A 22,841-nucleotide genomic window follows, 5' to 3' on the forward strand; every position below is an offset into this window, starting at 1 on the left:
TCTCAGTCACACAGCAGAGCTACTGAGCCAAGCCTCTCTTCTTTCTATTGGCTAAGGCTCCTCCCCCTCCTGGTCCCCCGAGGAAGGAAGGAAAGAGCCAGAGCTTCCTTTGCCCAGTTCCCTGGATTCCATGGGAGAAATACAAAGAAACCACCTTTAAGTCCAACATGCTAATTTTTAAAGCATGTTTTGAGTTTTTTAAAATCTTTAATTGTGTTTGTCTGTATCCTTTAAAAAGTTTGTATCTGTGCTACCTAATCTTAAATAGGTACACACATGGCCCAGCCCAACATGAGGTCTCATTTATGTCAGATCTGTCCCTCATAACAAATGAGTTCAACACCCCTATCCTAGAGCCTAGTGTGATACAGTAACCATCACAAAACACTGAATGGAGAAACAGTTGTTAAAACCTACCCATTCTTCTTTATTGAAAGAGAGATGTGTGCTCTGTTCTGTTTTTAATTTTTATTGATAATATAGCTAGTACATCTCTGTAACGGGTAGTTTCATTTATCTTTTCTTGCCTTTTGTTCTTTTACCCTTCTCCGACACCTCTCATTTATACATATGTTTCTCATAATGAGCCCCAAGCTGATTTTAACATTACAGTAAGTAATGGTTGTTTTGTTATAAAGCCTACAAGGAAAGGCTAAAGCAATTGAGTCTTTGATGTCAGTATCAAAGATATTGAAGGGCAGACATACTCAAGGTTTTTAAAATTACTTTTAAAAAGGAATGTGTAAGGTTGCCAGATCTCTCCTGGCCACTGGCAAGCAATGGGATGGTCAGGTTGCCAGTTCCAGGTTGGGAAATTCCTGGAGATTTGGAGTGGAACCTAGGGAGAACAGGTACCTCAGTCAGGTAAAATGCTGTAGAGTTCACACCTCCAAGTGTCCATTTTTTTTTCAGGGGAACTGATCTCTGTAGTCTGGAGATGAGCTGTAATTCCGGGGGATCCCAGGTCCCATCTGGAGGCTGGCATCCATAATTCTGTAAAAATAGATGTAGATAGAATTTCTGCTGATGCTGGAAATGTTGCTTGTTCTAAATTCACTGTTGAAGACACAGTGGAACTCCTGCCTCACATTTCACTTGGTTTGCTCTGTACAGGCATGCTGCTTATGAGGTAAATTCCATGCTACAAATTCTGATGGATAGAATAGATGGGGGGAAATTCCACTTATAGGGTTTTGCAGCAAAGATCAGATCTTTCATATCTTTTAGTAGCTATGTGGAAAAGGGAATTCAATCAGGACACATCTCTGAAGAGGTTCCACATTTTCTCCCATGCCATTTTTAATGTACATCACACACAGGGACGGTGTGGGGGAGGGATGATGGCTCAGTGGTAGAGCATCTGCTTGATAAGCAGAAGTCCCAGGTTCAATCCCCGGCATCTCCAACTAAAAAGGGTCCAGGCAAAGAGGCGTGAAAAACCTCAGTTGGAGACCCTGGAGAGCCGCTGCCAGTCTGAGTAGACAATACTGACTTCGATGGACCGAGGGTCTGATTCATTATAAGGCAGCATCATATGTTCACATATCCCAGGCTGCTCTTTTCCCCAATAGAGAAACCATGCAAGTAACTACCTTGTTTAGTTAGGGCCTTTGTAAGGGCCTTTTCAAATATGACTAAAGGTGTGGGCAGAGAGTTTGCTGTCTTTGGATATGCTTGAGTACCCTTCTCAGACTTGGATCATTCTGTTTCAGTCTAATTTGAAATAGGCTACATGACGCATGGATATATATGGCAAATACAAACGGTATTACGTGTAGGTGCTCTAAGATGTTAATTCCTTGGTTCAACAATTAGTGTATTTCTCACAAAATAATTTAATTCCAGTTATGAAAGCAGAAGTACTCCTAGGAACAATGTGGGCAATATATCCAAAGACTGCAATTAAATATGTGGGGCTCTGGCCTGCTTAGGTGAATAATTTGTGCCAAAAATTATAGCTTGCTTTTTATATCCTGATATTTCTTGAATAAATCTGAAGAGGTTTTTTATTGAATGTGTTTTACTGCTGTTGTTTGGAGCAGAAACTTCATTAAACCTTTATTTAAAAAAAAAAAATCTGTTCATTAATGTCACTGTCCTACTTCTGTCTGTGTAGGATTCTTTCACTTTCCTATTAGAAGACTGTATTGGGCGTTTTTCTGAATTGGTTATTATGATCCTTCTTCCTTCAGTTAGTTACGTTGTCATTTCCTTGACATAAGGAATGGCTTTGCTGTTACTGAAAATTAACATTTTCCTTCCTTAGGTTTATGACTGTCATTTCCTGTGAATCTAATAAAGTGGTCCTGAAAGTTTATGCCATAATAAATCTGTTAGTGTTTAAGTGCCATCAGACTTTGTTGTTTTGTGGAACAGACTAACACAGCTACCCCTCTGGAATATATCAATTCCCAGTGTCACTTGAAATATTTATGGAAGATATTTAATTTGCTTGCATCTACCAGTTTTGCAAGGGAAACCACATCAAAGCTAAGTCTTGCTTTTTGTTGAGTGATGGCAGGCTGAGAGGTTTCTGAGGAGGTGCATTGACTGTTTTCACTCTTCATGCATTTTTGCACACTGTCTTACTAAAATCCCATTGCGTTTTAGGAAGATTCTTTTAGAATACTGATCTGTACTCCTGCAAGAGAAGAAAATAATAGACGAAAAAACTGTAATATGTTTTGACATTGCAGTAGGTTCCTACGAAATAGGATTACTATCTCCTCCATTTGTGTATGGTTTTTATCTCTCATTCTCAAGTTGTATTTGAAGTAATGAATGACACAACCTTGGTTTATATAATCAGACTAATTCTACATATATAATTATTCTAATTGATCAAAACTTTATTCACATAGAAAGTTGTCAGAGTAAAACTAAAACAAAAATTATATTTCTTCAGGAAGCAAAAGATTCATACCTTTTACCTTTATCCTTCCTTGCTGACTGGAAATTAGATTTAAAAAAAATGGTGATAGAGAAGAAAACATTTTCTTCAGAAGTATGTGATGAAATTACAAAGCAATACATAATCATTTGTTTTTGCTTAATTTTTAATTATGTGTAATGTTCTTTTTATAAAACAGATAAATAACCAGATCTTGTATGGGAGAAGTCACCAAAATGCTTCTGCAATAATTAAGACTGCCCCATCAAAAGTCAAACTGGTATTCATACGGTAAGAATGGCATAGGCAGTAACAATTGGGTTTATCAACAAATCAGGGATTAGTTGCTCAAACTGGGAAGGCCTATGTATTGAGAAAAAGAGTGAATTTCCAAATAAAATTGATAGCTGCTAAAACATGCTTTCAAGGGAAAGTTTTTTAAACATTTTCCAATTTCTTACTCAATTGTTATGACAGCCAGTGTGATTTAGTGGTTAGAGTGTCTGACTAGGATGCGGGAAACCTTGGTTTGAACCTCTCCCCTCTTTTCCTGGAAATTTGCTAAGTAACCTTGGGCCAGTCATCACCCTGATCCAACTTAAGATGCTGTATTAGGGTTGCAGATTCATCTCAGGAAATATCTGGGGACTTGGGGGGTGGAGCCAGGAGCAAGGATGTGACATTGCTTTTGTGATGCCACTTCCAGGTCAAAGGTCAAGTGATGTCACTGCCTGAGCCCCACCCCTTCCGATGATGCCACTTCCAGCGCACCACACCAAAACCCCACTAGATTTTTTTGCAGTTTTATTATGAATATTTTTGCCACTGTCATTGTAATCTTTCACCAAATCCTGGAGTTCCATTGATGCATATTGTTAATTCACTTGTTAGTTGTTCATTCACATAATTCCCTGTTAGTACATTGTTAATTCACTTGTTTTTCGGTAGCTGTATAATTTTAAGTTAGATCTTCTTTAAAAAAAAATTTAATTGAGTTATATTATGCCAACATGCTATGTAAAACCTGTGGAACAATATTGTTGTTGTCTGATAAAACTCAAAGACGATCAAACTATTGGAGTATTTAAACCTATCTAAGTGATAACTTTTTAAAAGCTGAACTAGAGTGCAAGTGAGCCTTTGTGAATGAAAGCAATTTGTGTATACATTCAGACTGGATTTTTGTAGTGATGTCACGTCTCATGACAAGTGACAAGAAACTGCTTCATTACACCATGTAATTATATAAAGTAGCTGTCTTTTCCCAACTGCAACTGTGTATAAATTTCTTTTTTTAAAAACAAAAAAACCCAACAGGATATAAATGAAACAGAACATTTTGATACAATCTTTATATCTAGACGTCCAATAAATGTAGGTCAAGTGGTTATGTCCACCACTCTTATGAAACAAAGGAATGAAGACTAATGAGATTTTAGACCATAATTTTATAGGAATGACTACAAGACATGTTGTAGTTGGCATTAGTCATGCTGGGATTTGTAAGCATGATTACTTGGAAATAAGTCCTATTAAAATCATTTATGTGCATGTTAAAAAAAATAAAGTTCTGATAATATCACACAGAGTGTTTGAAACACTTCCCATGTCAGATGTGGGTACCTTTACAAACTTAATTATCTTTGACAAAATATTGCTAACTCAACGAGTTAATTGTGAAAGTGATTTGATTTCTAATAAACTGATAAGAATTTTGTCAGCTTCAAAACAACACGTCCTTGTGTTGCTATTGACACCAAGTGAAAGATGTTGCTACTCAAAGTAGAAGTTGCCATGGAAGGTGTGAACTCCTCCTCCTTTCCCCTTATTCTAGACTCAGAATTTCTGCCTACTTGCTATAGTCTGGCATTTTTCCATTTAATGACTAACAGGCAAGAATGAAAAACTTGAGCTGTTTTCCTTTTCAGAATTATGATGCTAAGTAGCCACAACTGATTCTTGAGAACCCTTCCAGGTTTTACATATCTTATAAATGTTTATAATCTGAGGACTGTTAAACTTGTCAACACATGCTGGATTTCATCTGCTTTTTAGAATATATTCCCAAGTCAATACAATCAAGAGACTACCAGCATTCACCAACAAAGATCTGAGGTTTTAGACATTCTCAGTATCCATCTGAAATTTTAAGACACTTACTGTAACAATAATATATCTGCTAGAACACCACAACGTTTAACTGGCAAAGTTCACTCACTGTATGATTTGTGCATTGTGTGATGCTGGTCGTTATAGAACATCCAGGATGCTAAATATTCTAGACAGTTGATCCAATCAGCCCTGCATTTGCCAGTTTGTAGCATCATGTTTCTAGAGCAGTAACACAAGCTAGCCTTAGAGATTCCATGGACATCTGTAGGCAGATACACATGAATGGCAAGCAGTATCAAATGCACATGAAGAAAAATGCCGAACCACAAATCTGTCTTTTGTCAGACTAGCAATGATGATGTACTTCCCCTGAAAGCTTTCCATATCATCATTTCAACTTTCTTTTTTGAGAAATGGGGGGAAAGAGATAACATCTGAGTTTCCTTAAAATATAATCCACAATCAATTTTGATTTTTAAACTAGCCAGTTAATATTTACATGTATGAAAAAATTCAACATGCATTTAATTTCAATTCATCCACAGCTGTTTCAAGAGTTAAAAGTAGCCTAAGGTTAAACTCTATTTAACGATGGGAGGGGGAGGGGAGGGGCAAAGAGGAAAAGGGGTTGTAGCTTAAGACATGCCTCAGAAGTAGATTTTAAAAAATCAAATTATCTCAGGAAGAAAAATAAGGGAACAAAGAGAGAGAGAAATGAGGGGAGGGGAGTTGAAGAGGAGGGGGGGGAGATGGATGGAAAAGATAGAAAAGGCAGGAGGAAGAAAAAGAATCCAGGAGATGCACACACAAAGAGGGAAATATACTGCTAGCCAGAGAAGAAGGATACATGAGGCAGCTGTGTAGCTAAAGTTTTTCTTTCACTTCCTGAATATACACATCCAGAGACAGATGAGTAGGCAGAGTCAGGAAGAGACTGCAGGCTTTTTCCAGTGTGTGCCTATGCATGCACATGAGGAAGGAAGCACGCCCCTGCCTGTAACCCAATGGCATTCCCAAAGATTCCCCCCCTCACTGGCTGTGGTTAGAACAAAGCTTGAAAAAAGTGAGACCCTTAAGACCAACAACATGTTTTATTCAAGGTATGAACTTTTGCGTGCACACCAGTGCTCCTTCTAAGCTGAGTTAGCTCACAGATTTTTAGCCTCCAGCTCACACATTTTTGTCTAAGCTCAGGAAGGATGGCTCCAGAGCACAATAACTTATGCAGAAACTCACAACTGCAATGCCAGTAGCTTACAACTTTAATACTAGTAACTCACAAAGTAGAATTTTTGCTCACAAGACTGCAGCTTAGAGGGAACATTGGTGCACATACACTTCTTGCAAACTGCAGCCCAGCCCAGCTGCCCCTGTGCCCTTCTCTGGCAAAGAAGCAAGAAAGGAGCCTGGTGGTTACCATACATTAGCCTGCATATAGCGGGGTAGTAGTAGGTGGTGTACTGGAGGTACATGTGCTGTTTCCACACTTGCCCGTGAAGCTGGAATAAGGGAGCCCACAGAGGAGGGATGAGGAGAAGGCACTTGACAAGGGGATAGGGAGAGGTGGGAAGAGAACAAGATGGGAAAAGTGAGGGGAACTTCTCTTGTCCTTGCTCTCACTCTCTTTCTCTTCAAATGTCCCTTAGCTTTGCCTCTTCCTTCCCGGCAGCAGCAGCTGCTTCTCCTCCATCATCAGCTGAGCCCAAGCCTTCTTCTTCCTGCCCTCAAAGATGGTGGTGACAGAAAGAGCCTCCGTAGGGCACCAAGGACAAGAGCTTCACCTCCCTTGTGCAACCTGTTCTGCCCTGGCCAGAATGAGGGCTGCTGGGAGCAGGAGCCTCTTTTATAGCAGACAGGCATTCACTCCTTGGAGCCCATGGATTTAGTGTCAGAGAGCAATCAAAATGAAAAACCATGCATTGATGGGAGGTGGGGGGGAGGGATCAATGCCCTACTGCAAGCTAGTGGGAACGCCTTATATAGAACACCTAGCAGGAACAGCGGAATAGCAAAATTTGACACAGAATGAATAGGCAGCTATCTGCCATCATTAAATACACCATTGTTTAAGAACAATATAGCACCTGAAACTGTTTCATGTTTTTATATATTAATGTATGGTTAGGTTTATGGAACATATTGATTACTGGTTTTTATGTGATGTTTTAATGAATATATAAGCTGCCCTGAGCCTGCTTTGGCAGGGAGGGTGGGATATAAACTGAATAAATAAAATAAATAAACAAACTAGGGAGTTCTCCAGGAGCTACGATAGTCTAGCTTTCTTAATGTATGGCATGGATACCATAGAGATCAGGAGGATGAATTTACAGCATGTCACATGATGCTGCCAATCCCCCTCCCCCAACCACCTGATTCTTTCAAGATGGGGGAGGAGTTCTCAAACAGGGGGATCCCCTATGCCCACCAGGAGGCTGGTAACCCTATGGAGGCAAGTTTATGCACAACTGTTCTGTCAACTGGATGTGGAACTGCATATTTAGATGAGTACTGTGTGTATAATTCTCCTTTTGCATCAAACAGCTGGGCAAGAAGAGGCTGAACATTTAGATTCAATCTCTCTATCAACTGTTCACCCTGCTAACTGGGGTTTCAATCTTTTTGAAGGGACTTCTGGGCTGCCACTTCTATGAGAAATGCAATTGTCTTATTGCTTTTGATTAATTGGACAGTGCTCAGTTTTTGTTTAGATGTTTGATAAAGATTACTGTCATTATTAATCCCTTGGTGATATTTCATCATTCCTTTTGGCTAAAGCAGCTTAGAAATAATAATTAAAACATTTCAAAATAAGACTAAATGAAATAAAACTTTAAATACATCCCTCCCTCTTATTCATATCATATAAGCATATAGTATCATTATGGGACCAATGAAAAACTGGTTTGCTAATTGAAAGCAAAGACGAGTTAAAGACTTTGGCCTATTAAAATCATTTCTGATGTAGGAAAAGAGCTCCCATCACAGATGGGATGACACATACCTGGAATGCAAATAGGCTGCAACTGGAGAATCGAGCAGCACATGATTGAAATAGAGAGGATTTCATGAAACAAAGTTTTCTGGAATTTAATGTTTTGAAGGAGTCTAGGGAATGAAAGTGAATTGTGCTAAGGGGAAATCTGGAGGATGAGCTATTGTAGGCCAGAAGATGAGCCAGTTTATATGGTTGTAGGCAGGCCTCAGAATCAGTGGGAGCTCACAGGAGCGCAGCTCCTGAACCTTTCTGAGAGTTCCACCTCCTCCTTCTGAGAATTCCATCTCCTTGTCCATTGAATAGTATGTGCAACTGCATAACAATCCCTGGATGAACTCCACCACCTATTTTTCTACAAAATGACCGCTGGTTGTAGGTTTGCTGCCTGATTAGAAAAAAAGAGGTTGTTCTCTGTCATTTGGCCTAACATGGCACCTGGTGGGAGTTGGGGCCTTTGATAAGTGAATGTTAATGTTTTATAATGGTTGCAGATGTTCCTTCAATTGGGGGCCTATTTTTGAATGAGAACTTAGGCACAGAGCAGAGTATGTGTTTATGTGAACACAATGAGCAGATTGACTCTGGAAGGTACAGACAGAGAGGAGAGAGAGGTAATGGATCTGCTGATCACTGGAACTACTTCTTTCCCCCTACCTACCATACATTAGTAAAACAAACAAATATAAATTACCCTAAATATGAAGGGCACACTGCCATTCAAAGGAAAGAAAACTACTGTCCCTGAAAGCTTTGTTGCTGAGAAAGTAGGGAGGCCTCTGCTCTCTGGAACTAGCTCCCTGAGGAAGTTCATGCCCTAAAGGATCTATTAGGATTCAATAGGGCATGCAAGGCTGCCTTGTTTTGTGCAGTATTTAATTAACTAGAGTTGCCAGTTTCTACCTTATTCTTGGTGGGGGGATGTTCTGGCCTTCCTGGGAGATTATTCCACCTGTGGGGTGTGATGATGTCACCTGGAAGTGATGTCATCACACCGCCAGTGCTCTAGTTTTTGGGCAAAACTCTATGGTTTGATACCAAATTTACCATAGAGTTTTGCCCAAAAACGAGAGTGTTGCCGCATGATGTCAGCATTGTGAAGATATCACTTCCAGGTGACATCATTGTACCATGTTTTGGGGCATTTGTGGGCAGGGTTTCCCTACAAGCCAGCTGGCTGGCAGTGGAAAGAAGCCCACAGAAATGGGAGAACCCCCACCTGGATCAGGGGGCTGGCAACTGTATAATTAACCAAGAGAATGGATAACCAACTGGCTGGCTTTCCAGATTTGTTCCAGGCTTTCCAACCAACTGGCTGGCTTTCCAGGTTTTCTTTTCTATTCAAGTTTTAATGCTTAATATTAAACAAACAAACAAACACTATTTGCAGACAGAACATAGGAATGGTTAAAGGGCTTGTTCACCAGGGTGCTCTCTCTCTCTCTCCCCTTCTCTCAGTAAGTTTTGATAATGATTAAGTCTCAGAAGGAAGAATAATAATAATCTTTGTTTTTATTAGTTAAGGGTACCTTTAAATATTAGTATTTTAAGTAAATAACACCGGCGGGGGTCAAGTAACGGGGGGAGGGGTGGGTAGAAAGTAATATATGGGGTAGATAAAAAGACGTTATGAATGATGCAAGAAATAGATATTGTTACCATATGTTACTAAATAAAATTGTTTTAAAAGGACAAAGCAGTTTCTGTTCTAATTATAACTTTGCAGAACCTGTTCCCCAATTTTTTGGACAATCATTAAGAGGAACCCTCAGAAATGAACATCTGGACTTTGGCCAGTTTAACAGCTAATTGCTTGACCACTCTTGCTTCCAGATGTTTACTAGAGTGTCTTTCAATAACTGGCTCTTTGTAATTTAGCTGCATTTAGCAAATGACCATAGAACATAGGCTCTTTTTACTGGAGAAAATCTTCTTCTCCACTATAATCATTTCTCAGCTATAGCCATTGAGCTTTTAGTTCCTTAGCCAGGTTGTTATTTGGTTCTGAAGTAGGGGTTCCTGGAATCCTTTTGGGGCAACCATGTTATAGGATAGGTATATTTGATTTCAGAAACAGAACATGTGGTAAGGAAGCATTTGGAGCATGTGGTAAGAAAAATGAAACCCACAGCCTTTCTCAAAAAAAGTGCACTGGCTCCTCAGCAAAGTTGATTGAGGCGTGGGCTGGAAGAAAAATGTTGAAATGAATGAGCAGGGCTCAGATAGGTGGGCAGGGTTTAGCTTGCTGCCAGACAGCAATTACTAGGGTTTACAAAGCTTTCAGATTTGCTGATGGATTCTCATCAGGAACAGCTACATCATAATTGGTTGGTATGCTTGGAAAAGCAAATGAGCAAGCACATTCCTGTTTAACATGCTGTACTGGTTAACAGAGAGGTGAATGGAAATTTGAAATATAGCTGGAAATCATGTACACTTTCATGATGTGCATTTCTGCAGGTATTTATTGTACATTTAATGACCTTGATCACTGCAGTTCATTGCAATCTCTGGTTGCAACAAAGCTTTGAAGGGGATATGTAAAAAAGAAGCTGAACATAGGTTAATGAAGACTTTTATCAGGTTGTTTTTATGAACTACATTAAAGTATCACTGTTTCTTTTAAGAAAATGTGAATAGGTTCACTGACTCTAGTCAGTTCACAGGAAATGGGGTTACAACTTTGGGATGTAACCTGAATACTGGCATAAAATAGGGGTTTTAAGTCACGTTAAATTAGTCTGGTATAGGGGTTAGAGCGTCTGACTAGAAGAGACCCTAATCAAATCCCCACTCTGCCATGGAACCTCACTGGATGTCCTTGGATCAGTCACACACTCTCTGTTTAACCTACCTCACAGGATTGTTGTAAGGATAAAATGGAGGAGTGGAGATTGTTGTGAGCCACTTTGGATCCTCATTGGGGACAAAAGTGGGGTATACGTGAAGTAAGTGAGTAAATAAATGAGTATTCTCTTTTCTTGAAGAAACCAGACATATTTGCAAAGCAGTATGCAAAAAAAATGACATTTGCTTTTTCAAGGCCAAAATAAACATGATGGAGAACTCATGGTTGCCACGAGTTGATTGTCACCATTTTACAGTGATGATAAAATGCCATGAGAGCCTGATCCTGATTAGACCCATGGACCTCTCTTCCCCCTTGCCTCTTCGTCAAATCATCTGTGGAAGTGTGTGTGTTCCAGCCTTTGCTGCTCTTTTGGCACTTGAAAAGGTGGCCTCACAGCATTTCACAATCACTTGAAAATGACAACAGTGAACTTTTGGTGGCCACAAGTTCTCCATCACACTTAGTTTGGCAACAAAGCTAGTAGACTGCTACTGCTACAACTTCCATTGGCTGTTTGCCTGCAGTAGGCCCACACTGCAAAATGTACTATATTGTATAGTATCAGCAAGCTGCTGTTTTATGCAAGAACTTCTGGCTTGTCAGAATTTTAGATTTCAGGAATTCTTAATGGTCCACAACTGTTCTTGACTACACCTAGTGTCAGTTAAAGGATGAGTTATTGAATCTGCCACAGACATTGAAACGACTGATTATACAGTTTCATTGGCCATGATCCTTATTGATTAGCACCATCATATTTAATTCTGAAGTCCAGAACCCCATGTAGGTAACAACAGCCCTATAATGAGATTGGGGCAAAGGAGATGACTTCCTGCATGTTGAGGGTGTGGGGGGCGGGGAGAGCCTTCAGGTATGCATAAAAACACAACTTGCCCTTCCATAACCCCATTTTGAAACACACTATGTAACAAAAAGTAATAGATTGATATTTATTAAATGTTTAGAATGCATATTGACCTATGGGTTGACCCCATTATAGGATAATAAAAAAAAGTAAATGAGACAAAAATATGAAACAAACTTTTCATGTCAGCTGGTCCTGTATGAAACATGTACTATAAATTAGGTTGCCTTAAAGAACAAAAGAAATTATATTAAATTGTTATAAGTAAGTTGGCAACCCTGATTAAGGTTTTGAAAGGTCTGTGCACCTTTGGGGCCATGGGACTGCATAGCCAGCTGCATGCAATTATGGGGAACATTCTCTTAAAAACGACCAACAGTAGGTAGTATCTTTAGAGCCTTTTGGCCAGCAATAAGAAAGACTGGTCCTGCTTTAAATGAATAACTTACTCTTTATACATATTTGGTCTCATTGCTGCATAGCTTGCAACTGGAGAGCATTATGCCATATGTAGAAGTGAAGGTTTGGAACCAGATATATAACTGGCTTGTTCCATATAAAAAAATATATTGCAACAATGGGTGAGTTTTAAGAGTGCATGTTCCCTGTAATAGCTAAATTGGTTGAGATAAAGTTTTGGTTTCATCCCTGGGTCCTTGAAATGCACCATATTAGTTCATAAACAACCTGTATTAGAGTTTTGTTATTTATATTTTCAAGGTGGTTCCTTCATGAAGCCTCAGTTCCTGTATCCAGTATGTATGGAGAGTGTTTTGGCCAGCAATGGAGTGGAAGGCTTTGCTCATGCTTCTAGTAAAAGGGACTGGCTTACTCCCTTGTAATATACAGCACAAGTGGAAGATATTATAATACTGATGAAATGGGAACACGAAACGTGTCTATTATATTATTGTAACCAGTTACTTGTATGCTGTATTAGTAAATCACTATGGGCTCTGTTTATAAGGATTTAATTGTATCTTATGATTGTCAATGTGGACTTTTGTGTCAAATACATTGATTAAGTCTGAAGCAGTTTTATATTTTAAAAGCATGTAAACATGTATTTAAAAGTCTGGTAGCCTATTTATATCACACACATGTTGTTTGTTTTTTGTATAAATCCCCAGGTGGGGGCAGGGGATTCCCCCAGTTTGGAGGCTCTCCCCCGCTTCAAGATCATCAGAAAGTGGGGGGAGAGGAAAGACCGATTCCTATAGGATATAATGGAAAATTGTTCTCTGGGTATCTGGGGCTCTAGACAGGCTGCGGTTTTTTAGGTAGTGGCACCAAATTTGCAGCATTGCATCCAACAACTCTCATCAAAAGACCCTGCAAGTTTCAAAAAGATTGGACCAGAGGGTCCAATTCTATGAGCCCCAAAATGTACCCCTATCCTTCATTATTTCCAGTGAAGGGAAGGCATTTAAAAGGCACACTGTCCCTTAAAATTTGATGGCCAGAACTCCCTTTGGAGTTCAGTTCTGCTTCTCGCTCCTGGCTCCACCCCCAATGTCTCCAGATATTTCTTGAATTGGGATTTGGCAGCTCTAGTTGCTGCACTCTGCACACACAAGAGTTCAGCTTTCACTCATCCTCTTTCACTCATCCCTCATGTTGATCTGCAGAGCCTCAAGGGAAATGAGAGAGAGTGGTAAGTGGGCCATGGTAGTTATGGTTGCCAGCTGTGAGTTGGAAAACACCTGGAGATTTGCAGGCAGAGGACTAAGGGGGGTAGCATTTGGGAAAAGGAGGGATTTCAGTGGGGTATAATGGATTTCAATGAGGTATAGCGTTCACTTCCCAAAGTGGCATTTTCTCCAGGTGAACTGATTTCTGTCACCTGGAGATGAGTTGTAATAGCAGGAGATCTCAGGCTGCCACCATGAGGTTAGCAACCCTAATGGGAGTGTTGGGTGGGGCCAAATGGGATCTGAGGGAATGTGATGTGGGAATGGAGGGACAAGGTGTGTGGGAAGTAAGAGTCTGGGAGAAGAAAGAAAGGAAACGTGAGGGCTGCAGAATGGGGGGAAGCAGTAAAGGGGTTTGTAGAGGCATTTGAAGGATGAATCTATTATGTGCTATGTTCAGAGATTCAGTGTATGGAAACCGAATAGCAGACCTCACAGCTTGTTTTAGATTTTCACAGATTTCTTCCTATATGCTCACTGACTGGGCATGTTGCCAAGTTTTGTGGAGGAGATTAGTGGTTGCATGTTTTTAAATGGAACGTTCAACTGACCATTAAGGTCTTTTGCAATATGATATTTTCCCTCACTATGAAATCATTCGTATGGAATGCAGATTCCAAATTCTTTTCATATGGTGAATACCAGGCCTTACTTTGGAAAATATGAGATGAATATTTTCCATGCAAGATTGAAATGTTAGCAATCATCCTGCTTTAATGCATCAAAATTACATGAGAATCAGGCAGTGTACCTTGCTTACTAAATTACGCTGAGACACCAGTTAGGTTCATAAAAATGATAGGTAGTTCATGTAACTATGTATGTAACTACAAAGTGCAAATGGCTATGACCCTCTGGATTCCCAGTGTGGTTCTTAGAATTACCAGGTCCGACTCAAGAAATATCTAGGGACTTTGGGGGAGAGCCAGGGACTTTGGAGGTGGAGCCAGGAGTCATTGGGGGTGGAGTCAGGAGCAAGGGTGTGAAAAGCATAATTGAACTCCAAAGGGAGATCTGGCCATCACATTTAAAAGGATTGTGTGCCTTTTAAATGCCTTCCCACCTCTGGAAATAATGGACGCTAGGGGCACCTTCTTTTGGGACTCATAGAATTGGACCCCCTGTCCAATCTTTTTGAAAGTTGGGGGTTCTTTTGAGGAGAGGCACAAGATGCTATGCTGAAAATGTGGTGCCTCTTCCTCAAAAAACAACCCCTCCAGAGCTCCAAATACCCATGGATAGATTCTCCATTATACCCTATGGGGATTGGTCTCCATAGGATATAATAGGCTGCCCAGTGGACATTCCCCACCCCAGCCTGCTTTCTGATAACCCTGAAACAGGGGTGCCTCTAAACCAGGAGATTCCCTGCCCCCAACTGGGGATTGGCAACCCTGGTGGTTCTCAGTACTTAATACCACAACTCAGGATTTTTTGTTAGAAAAAGCCCAGCAGGAACTCATTTGCATATTGGGTCACATCCCTGACACCAAGCTAGTCAGAACTGCATTCCTGTGCATTCCTGCTCAAAAAAAGCCCTGCTGCAACTGTTTTCCTGCTCTAGGGGACCTTATATTTTTTCCTGCTCTAAGGGACATATTTACAAGAAATAAGTATCTTATCATGCAGATCATAGATATGGCAACTTTGATGAATCTGCTTGGATCCAGGTGGGCAGCCATGTTGGTCTGAAACAAACTTTTATTCAAAGTGTGAGCTTTAGTATGCATGCACATTTGTCTTTGTCTGAGGAAGTGTGCATGCACACGAAGCTCATGATTTGAAAAAGTTTTCTGGTCATAAAGTTGCCACTGAGGTCCCACTTTGAATCTATTTGAGTTTAGGTCTGGTCAGTAGCTGGATGGGAACCCTCTTGGGAACTGCATTAAGCTCTGTAAAGGAAGTTCAGGATATAAGTGTAGTGTGGATAAAGGAAAATAACAAACGCAAAATGGAAGATTGTCTAGCATAAATTCTACTGATTTTTCTTACTTTTCAGCAATGATGATGCATTTAACCAGATGGCTGTTGCTCCTTTCCCATTACCCTCTAGCTCTCAGTCTTCCATTGAGGTAAGATGCTTTTTAAAATCTGTTTCTTAATTGAGGGAGATTAACCCTAATTAGCAAATTTAATATAATTACAGATAGTAATCTAAGTAAACCCATCAAAAATCATGGAGTAATTTCAACAGCACATGGATTTTCCATCTTGATAAAGCCACTGATATGTTATAGAGTAATAGACACTGCCTTTCTTCATGTGACTCTTGTTAAATAATTCATAGACTGTTGTAGCAGGTTCAGGAATTTTTTTAATGCTGCAAATTAGATCTGTTTGAGTTAGTTACAATTCAGTCTAAGAACACTTCCCTGGGAGTAAGCCCCCTGAACAGATCTGAGTAGGATTTACAGAACTGCCCTCTCAGTAGTTATCTAGAGATGAACTTGGTTAAGGACATGACCTCTCAAATATTTTTTACTTTGTTAGATCAAGGAGAAAGCAGATCAGTTACCATAGACAGCCAATTCTTTTTTCATTTTTTTCCAGTAATGGGTTTTCTGAACATTTGTTCCATGTGTGTTAAGGAGCAAATGCTTACAGATACCATTAAACTGGAGTTGAAAATCTCCACGTATAGTGAAGGAACTGCCAATGTTGGTAAACTATTGTAACATGTAAGGTAGGAGTATAACATTGTATGGATTGCAAACATTGTTTAAAAAAGACTGAATTTTGAAAGCTGGTGGGTTAAATTCTAAACCTCATTTTGCTTTTGTTTCTCTATTAGGAAATGAACCGATGCTTTTTGCACTAGCTTCTTTTTCCTCCTGCCAGATTTTCCCATTAAAAACATATATTTTAATGTATATTTGTACCAGTCACCCAAAAATACATCTGCCTGGGAAGTTACTTATGTGACAGCAAATAAAATGTGGGGTGGAGGTGGAGACAAGGGATCTACCTGGCCAGACACCTTCTGAACAGTGGTCTTTCCCAATGTATGGACTACTGGTCAAGCCAGATATTTTTATTTACTATTTTTATAGTCAATGAATAGAGCATGTGGGAAATGTAAACCATTTCACTGTCTTATGCACAGAGAACAGGACTGGCCAGGGGCAAATTACAAAAACAAAATCCAATGCCCAAAGTGACTGGTTCTGCTGCTTGCTCTCTTGTTTCTGGCTGTTCTTCTTCACCCGGTCATGTTGTCAGCATGTTTGCTGTATGCTAGCAGTAGGTTACCATGTCAATAGCTGAGACAAGAAAGCCAAAGGTCATAGGAGAAACTGCCTGAGTTAAGCATGACAATACAGTTCTGCAACTTCCTTGAAGCTTCTTCCTACCACTGGAGTCCTGAGCTGTCACCGCCTTGTTCTCCCTGTTGCTTCTAGAATGATACTTGCTCTAGGCAGCATGGCAGTAACTGCATCAGTAGCAGTCTAGCCAGTGGCATGCACCCATTTTACAGCTTATGTTCCGCTAGACTCCATGTGTGTAAAACAATGTCTCCTGGGTCTGACATCCCCAGCACATTCATGAACAAAGGGATTAAAATGTTTTTGTTTAAGAATATGTATTGGAAGAGGAAGCCATAGAATTTAGAAAGTAGTCTACCTCACTGGGTTCCAGCCAGACTTATATTAAAGCAAAAACTGTTGAGTTACTGTCTTCTAGTTGGTTAGCCACCATATCTATATCCTATTAATGCCCAAGCCACTGTCAACTAATTATATATTGGATTAAAAAAGGTAAAGGTAGGCCCCTGTGCAAGCATTTCCAACTGGGATGACGTTGCTTTCATGTTTTCACGGCAGACTTTTTACGGGGTGGTTTGCCATTGCCTTCCCCAGTCATCTACACTTTCCCCCCAGCAAGCTGGGTACTCATTTTACCGACCTCGGAAGGATGGAAGGCTGAGTCAACCTGAGCCGGCTACCTGAACCAGCTTCCGCTGGGATCGAACTCAGGTTGTGAGCAGAGGGCTCCGACTGCAGTACTGCAACATTACCACTCTGTGCCACAGGGCTCTTTCTTATATTGGATTACTACAGTATTAAAAATGACCAGGACTGATATTCTCCTGTACATAAAGAGAAGTGACATCTAACAATTTTTTTGTAATTGAAAATATAGCTTTTATCTTCTTACTCCTTTTATCCAAACTGCATGATTTATTTTGCATGCTGCATGTCTGCATTAGACAGGACAGTATGCAATTGTACCCACATATGGTTTCATGTCCATATTTTAACCTCATATATTGCCTCTGGGAAAACATAGTATTGGACAATGTCCTTGCCAGCATTTATTGAAACAAAGCAGTATCTTACAGTTTGTACAGTTAGGAAATCCTGGTAATATTGCCAAGGTTATTGGAAACCTGACCAAAAATGTATGGATATGGTCTAAATGTCATCATCTGGAATGCAAAATGTGTAACAATAGGTGCTTTTTTAATTTTGTCTTTTGTCTTTACAACTTAAAAGGTAGTATTTTTAAAGGGCCTTACCCTTCAGTACACTCTCTCATGTTCCCTTGTGTTCAGTACTTGTTAATGAGAGTTCATTTTAAACATATATCTTTCATCACCAGGAGAGTGGTGTGTAAGTCCTTGGATTATTGTTTTCACTTTCTTTTTGTTGGAAATTTTGGTGGAGTCAAATATTAAGAGCTACAACCTTAATTAACTGAGTCAGTTTAACTGATTAAAATGTCATTCTTAATAAAAATTTTAGCCTCAATTAATTGGGCTATCACCTGAGTCCAGTGTTAATTGTTCCAAGGTAAATTCAAACTGGCTTATTTTAGGCACCTACAGAACAGAGTCTGGGATGTATTAAATTTCTTGGGACTTTTACCTTTCCTTTTCTTTGAGAAAAAAATATTACTTTTTCTTTCTGTAGATAAATACCGCAAAACATACATATATTACATGCTGGATAATGTTGAACTAAAAGTAATTGTATGTTGAGCATCCCATGTTCAAGGATATATACTTTTGTGCCCAGTTGGTCCTAACCTGTTCCAAGACTATATTGTATGGGAGAGAAGCTTTTGGTGATATAACTGGTGACTGGTTGGATAGTTACAAGTGGGGACTTGAATTCTAGAGCCAACTGTGAGGAATCCATACATTTTATAGTTTATGGATTATGGCCAGGATTATCAATTGGATGCTGAGCATGAAAGTAAACTTATCCGTTAAGTCTCTTTCATACTGTAGAAGGACCTACCTTCTATGACTGCATTGTTCAAATTTAAGTGAAAGCTATGGTTTCATTTTCTAAATTTTAAAAAACTTTTTTATTAGGATCATAGTGCCACTGAATCTACAAGTGGTGAAGAAGATTTGGACTTTCTCATGAAAGGCTCAACAGATGATGTGTACACAAAACTAGTAAGCATTTTAAAAGAAACACTTCAGTTCTCTTAAGATCCAGGATTTCTGTATAGACGAAAAGAGAAGGAAGGAAAGAGGAAGTCAAGGCAGAAAATTACTTTGAGGAAGATGACCCCACTATTTGCATCTCAGAATATTAAGTGAACCTTGGTACTTTCTCACCTGCATGTCTCTCTGCATTTACTGAATTTTGTCACAAAGCTTATACTGGAACCCACACGTTTTGGCAGGGTCTTTTTTTGTAGGAAAAAACCAACAGGAACTCATTTGCATATTAGACCACACACAACCTGACATCACCATTATTTCACACAGTGTTTTTTTTTAAAAAAGCCCAGCAGGAACTCATTTGCATATAAGGACACACACACACCGACACTAAGCCAGCTGGAACTGTGTTCCTGTGCATTCCTGCTCAAAAAAAGCCCTGTGTTTTGGTAATTTAAGCCTTATATATTAGCATCAATCCATCCAATCCCCCCCCCCCAAAAAAATCCTATGTTTATGGCTGTAAAATAGAACAGGGGACATTAAATGATGGACACATATAATGAAAGGGATTAAGCTGTTGTATGTCAACGGCATCATGTCAGGGTGATTAACAGTGTGAATTGGAAGGCAGGCCAGATCCAGACTCTTTAATGCTATATAGGCTTGTTATTGAATACAATGCAGTCTGGTTTTCTCCAGATTCATGTAGAGCAGATTCAAAATCGACTTCCAATAGTGATGTGCATTCACAAATTAAATAGCACCATAATGTAACTTAATTGATTTTAAGTGCTAAAGTTTTATTGTTTTAATACTATAATCCAATATTGTTATTTGAAATGATTGTTAGCTGCCCTAAGTCGACTTGTGGAAAGGGCAGGATATAAATAAATAAATAATGTTGCAGTGTGTAAATCAGAACTGTACCCCCTCACACACACACACAAGAAAATTCTATAGCTTTCTAAGAATTGTTGAATTTTGCATTCTGGATAATATAGATACAGTTTCTTATGTTACATGATTTCCGTTCTGGTCATGGGGAAGGTCAAGGGTCTTTATAAGGCACTGAAGACCTGAGCTGCTGGAAATCTTACTTCTCATCTTCACACATTCCTTTTGGACTGGCATTTTCAGGACTATCTCTGTAATCATAAGAACCAGAAATTTCTTTTTTAAAAACATGAAACTGAAGTTTTCAGGATGGCAAATTTTGATATCAAAACAAGGAGGCAGCATGGTTTTTGACAGGAGCACAGTTTAATAAGTCCAGTTTATTCTCCATCTGGAGCTACAGTGAATACAACTTCAATTTTCTTGGTTCCTGCCCACACCAAGTCCTAGAGTGAACTGTTGTTGTTCAATCACATGGTCGAGTCTGACTCTTTGCAACCCCATGGACAAAGTCACGCCAGTCCCTCCTGTCTTCCACCATCCTCCAAAGTCTGCTCAAATTCGTGTTAGTTACATCAGTAACGCTGTCCAGCCATCTCATCTTTTGCCATCTGTCTTTCCCAGCATCAGGATCTTCTCCAGTGAATGCTTCCTTCTCATTTGGTCACTAAAGTATTTGAGCTTCAGCTTCAGCATCTGACCTTCCAGGGAACAGTCTGGGTTGATTTCCCTTAGGACTGACTGATTTGATCTTCTTGTAGTCCAAGAGACTCTCAAGATTGTTTTCCAGCACCACAGCTCAAAAGCATCTATTCTTCTGCGCTTGGCCTTCCTTATGGTCCAACTCTCACAGTCATATATTACTACTGGGAATACCATCGTTTTGACTGTACAGACTTTTGTTGGCAGGGTGATGTCTCCATTTTTTATTATACTGCCATAGCTTTTTATTATAGGTTTGCCATAGCTGTCTTCCCAAGGAGCAAACATATTTTAATTTCATGGCTACAGTCACCACCTGCAGTGATCTTAGATCCCAGAAATGTGAAGTCTGTCACTACTTCCATGTCTTCCCCTTCTATTTGCCAAGGTGTGATGGGGGCAGATGCCATGATCTTAGTTTTTTTGATGTTGACTTTCAAGCCTACTTTTGTGCTCTCCTCTTTCACCCTCAACAAGAGGTTCTTTAGGTCCCCATCACTTTCTGCCATAGAGTGGTGTCATCTGCATATCTGAGGTTGTTGATGTTTTTCTCAGCAATCTTAATTCCGATTTGTGCTTCATCCAGGCCAGCATTCCGTATGATGTATGCTGCATATATATTAAATAAGCGGGGTGACAATATACATCCTTGTCGAACTCCTTTTCCTATTCTAAACTAATCAGTTGTCCCATATCCCATTCTGACAGTTGCTTCTTGACCCTTATATAGGCTTCTCAGGAGACATGTGAGGTGGGCTGGTACTTCCATCTCTTTAAGGACTTGCCACAGTTTGTTGTGATCCACACAATCAAAGGCTTTAGCATAGTCAATGAAACACAAATAGACGTTTTTCTGATACTCCCATGCTTTCTCCATATTCCAACGAATGTTGGCAATTTGATCTCTAGTTCCTCTACGTCTCTGAAACCCAGCTTGAACTTCTGGTAGTTCCCAATCTACATACTGGTGAAGCCTAGCTTGCAGGATCTTTAACATGACCTTGCTGGCATGTGAAATGAGTGCAATAGTGCGATAGTTTGAACATTCCTTGACATTACCCTTCTTTGTGATTGGAATATAAACTGACCTTTTCCAATCCTGTGTCCACTGTTGCATTTTCCAAATTTGCTGACATAATGTGTGCATCACTTTAACAGCATCGTCTTTTTGGACTTTGAATAGCTCAAATGGGATACCGTCATCTCCACTCGCTTTGTTGTTAGTAATGCTTTCTAAGGCCCATTTGACTTCACACTCCAGAATGTCTGGCTCGAGGTCAGTGATTTCACTGTCATGGTTGTCAAGGTCATTGAGATCCTTCTAGTATAATTCTTCTTTGTATTCTTGCTACCTCTTCCCAATCTCTTCTGCTTCTGTTAGGCCCCTACCATTTTTGTCCTTTATCATGGCCATCCTTGCATGAAACATTCCCTTGATTTCTCCAATTTTCTTGAAGAGATCTCTTGTCCTACCCATTCTATTATTTTCCCCTATTGCTTTGCATTGTTCCTTCAGGAAGATCTCCTTATCTCTCCTTGCTGTTCTCTGGAAATCTGCATTCAGTTCGGTGAATCTTTCCTTTTCACCTTTGCCTTTCACTTTCCTTCTTTCCTCAGCTGTTTGTAAAGCTTCATCAGACAGCCACTTTGCTTTCTTGCATTTCTTTTTCTTTGGGATGGTGCTGATTGCTGCCTTCTGTACAATGTCACAAACCTCCATTCATAGTTCTTCACACACTCTGTCTACCAGCTCTAGTTCCTTAAACCTATTCTGCACCTCCACTGTACATTCATAAGGGATGTGACCAAGGTCAAACCTGAATGGCCTAATGACTTCCCCAGTTTTCTTAGTTTTAAGCCTGAACTAGGGCAGTCTAAAACACTGGCCTGGATTGAAGGAACAGAGTTGTCACAGTGTTTCAAAATTCTGGACCTAGTGTGAATTTGGTGCTTCTGCACTATGATCATTGCATGTTAAATATATGCACAAACACACATATGGAGCTTTCCTGTAGTTGGTTTCAGAATGTTTCACATGCTTCATATGTCGCACAATGGGTATGCCATATTTTTAGGATTCTGGGGGTAGCAGCAACTGGTTAGATCTAGACTCAGTTTTCTGTCAGTGGAATGGAATTTTCCCACCTCCACTCCCACCACAGCGTACAGATCTCCATGAAAGTGATTCTGAGGAATTTCTCAGTTAATCCTGAGCAGGCCTTGAATTCAGCAGGAGCTCAAAGGAGTGCAGCTCCTGAACCTTTCTGATGGTTCCCCCTCTTCCTCCCCACTTTGTCCATTGAATAGTAGGAACAGCCACATAACAATCCCTGGATGAGCTCCACAACCTATTTTTCTGCAAAACACCCCCTAATCCTGAGGAATGACACAAGGGTAGTATTGCAGTGGAAAAGGGAATCAATGGAAATTGCCAATTTAGTCT

At 39.9% G+C, this 22,841-nt stretch overlaps 1 protein-coding gene across 1 annotated transcript in view; it reads left to right on the forward strand.

The window, feature by feature from the left end:
• The window catches only part of PATJ (PATJ crumbs cell polarity complex component), a 332,986-nt gene that overhangs the window by 228,197 nt on the left and 81,948 nt on the right, over nt 1-22,841 (forward strand). Inside the window, 3 exon segments of the mRNA XM_060231912.1 lie at nt 3,090-3,181; nt 15,404-15,476; nt 18,722-18,808. Of these exon segments, the coding sequence (XP_060087895.1) occupies nt 3,090-3,181; nt 15,404-15,476; nt 18,722-18,808 (252 nt within the window).

The sequence above is a fragment of the Heteronotia binoei genome, chromosome 2 (assembly GCF_032191835.1).
Source record: "Heteronotia binoei isolate CCM8104 ecotype False Entrance Well chromosome 2, APGP_CSIRO_Hbin_v1, whole genome shotgun sequence".
Lineage (NCBI taxonomy): Eukaryota > Metazoa > Chordata > Lepidosauria > Squamata > Gekkonidae > Heteronotia > Heteronotia binoei.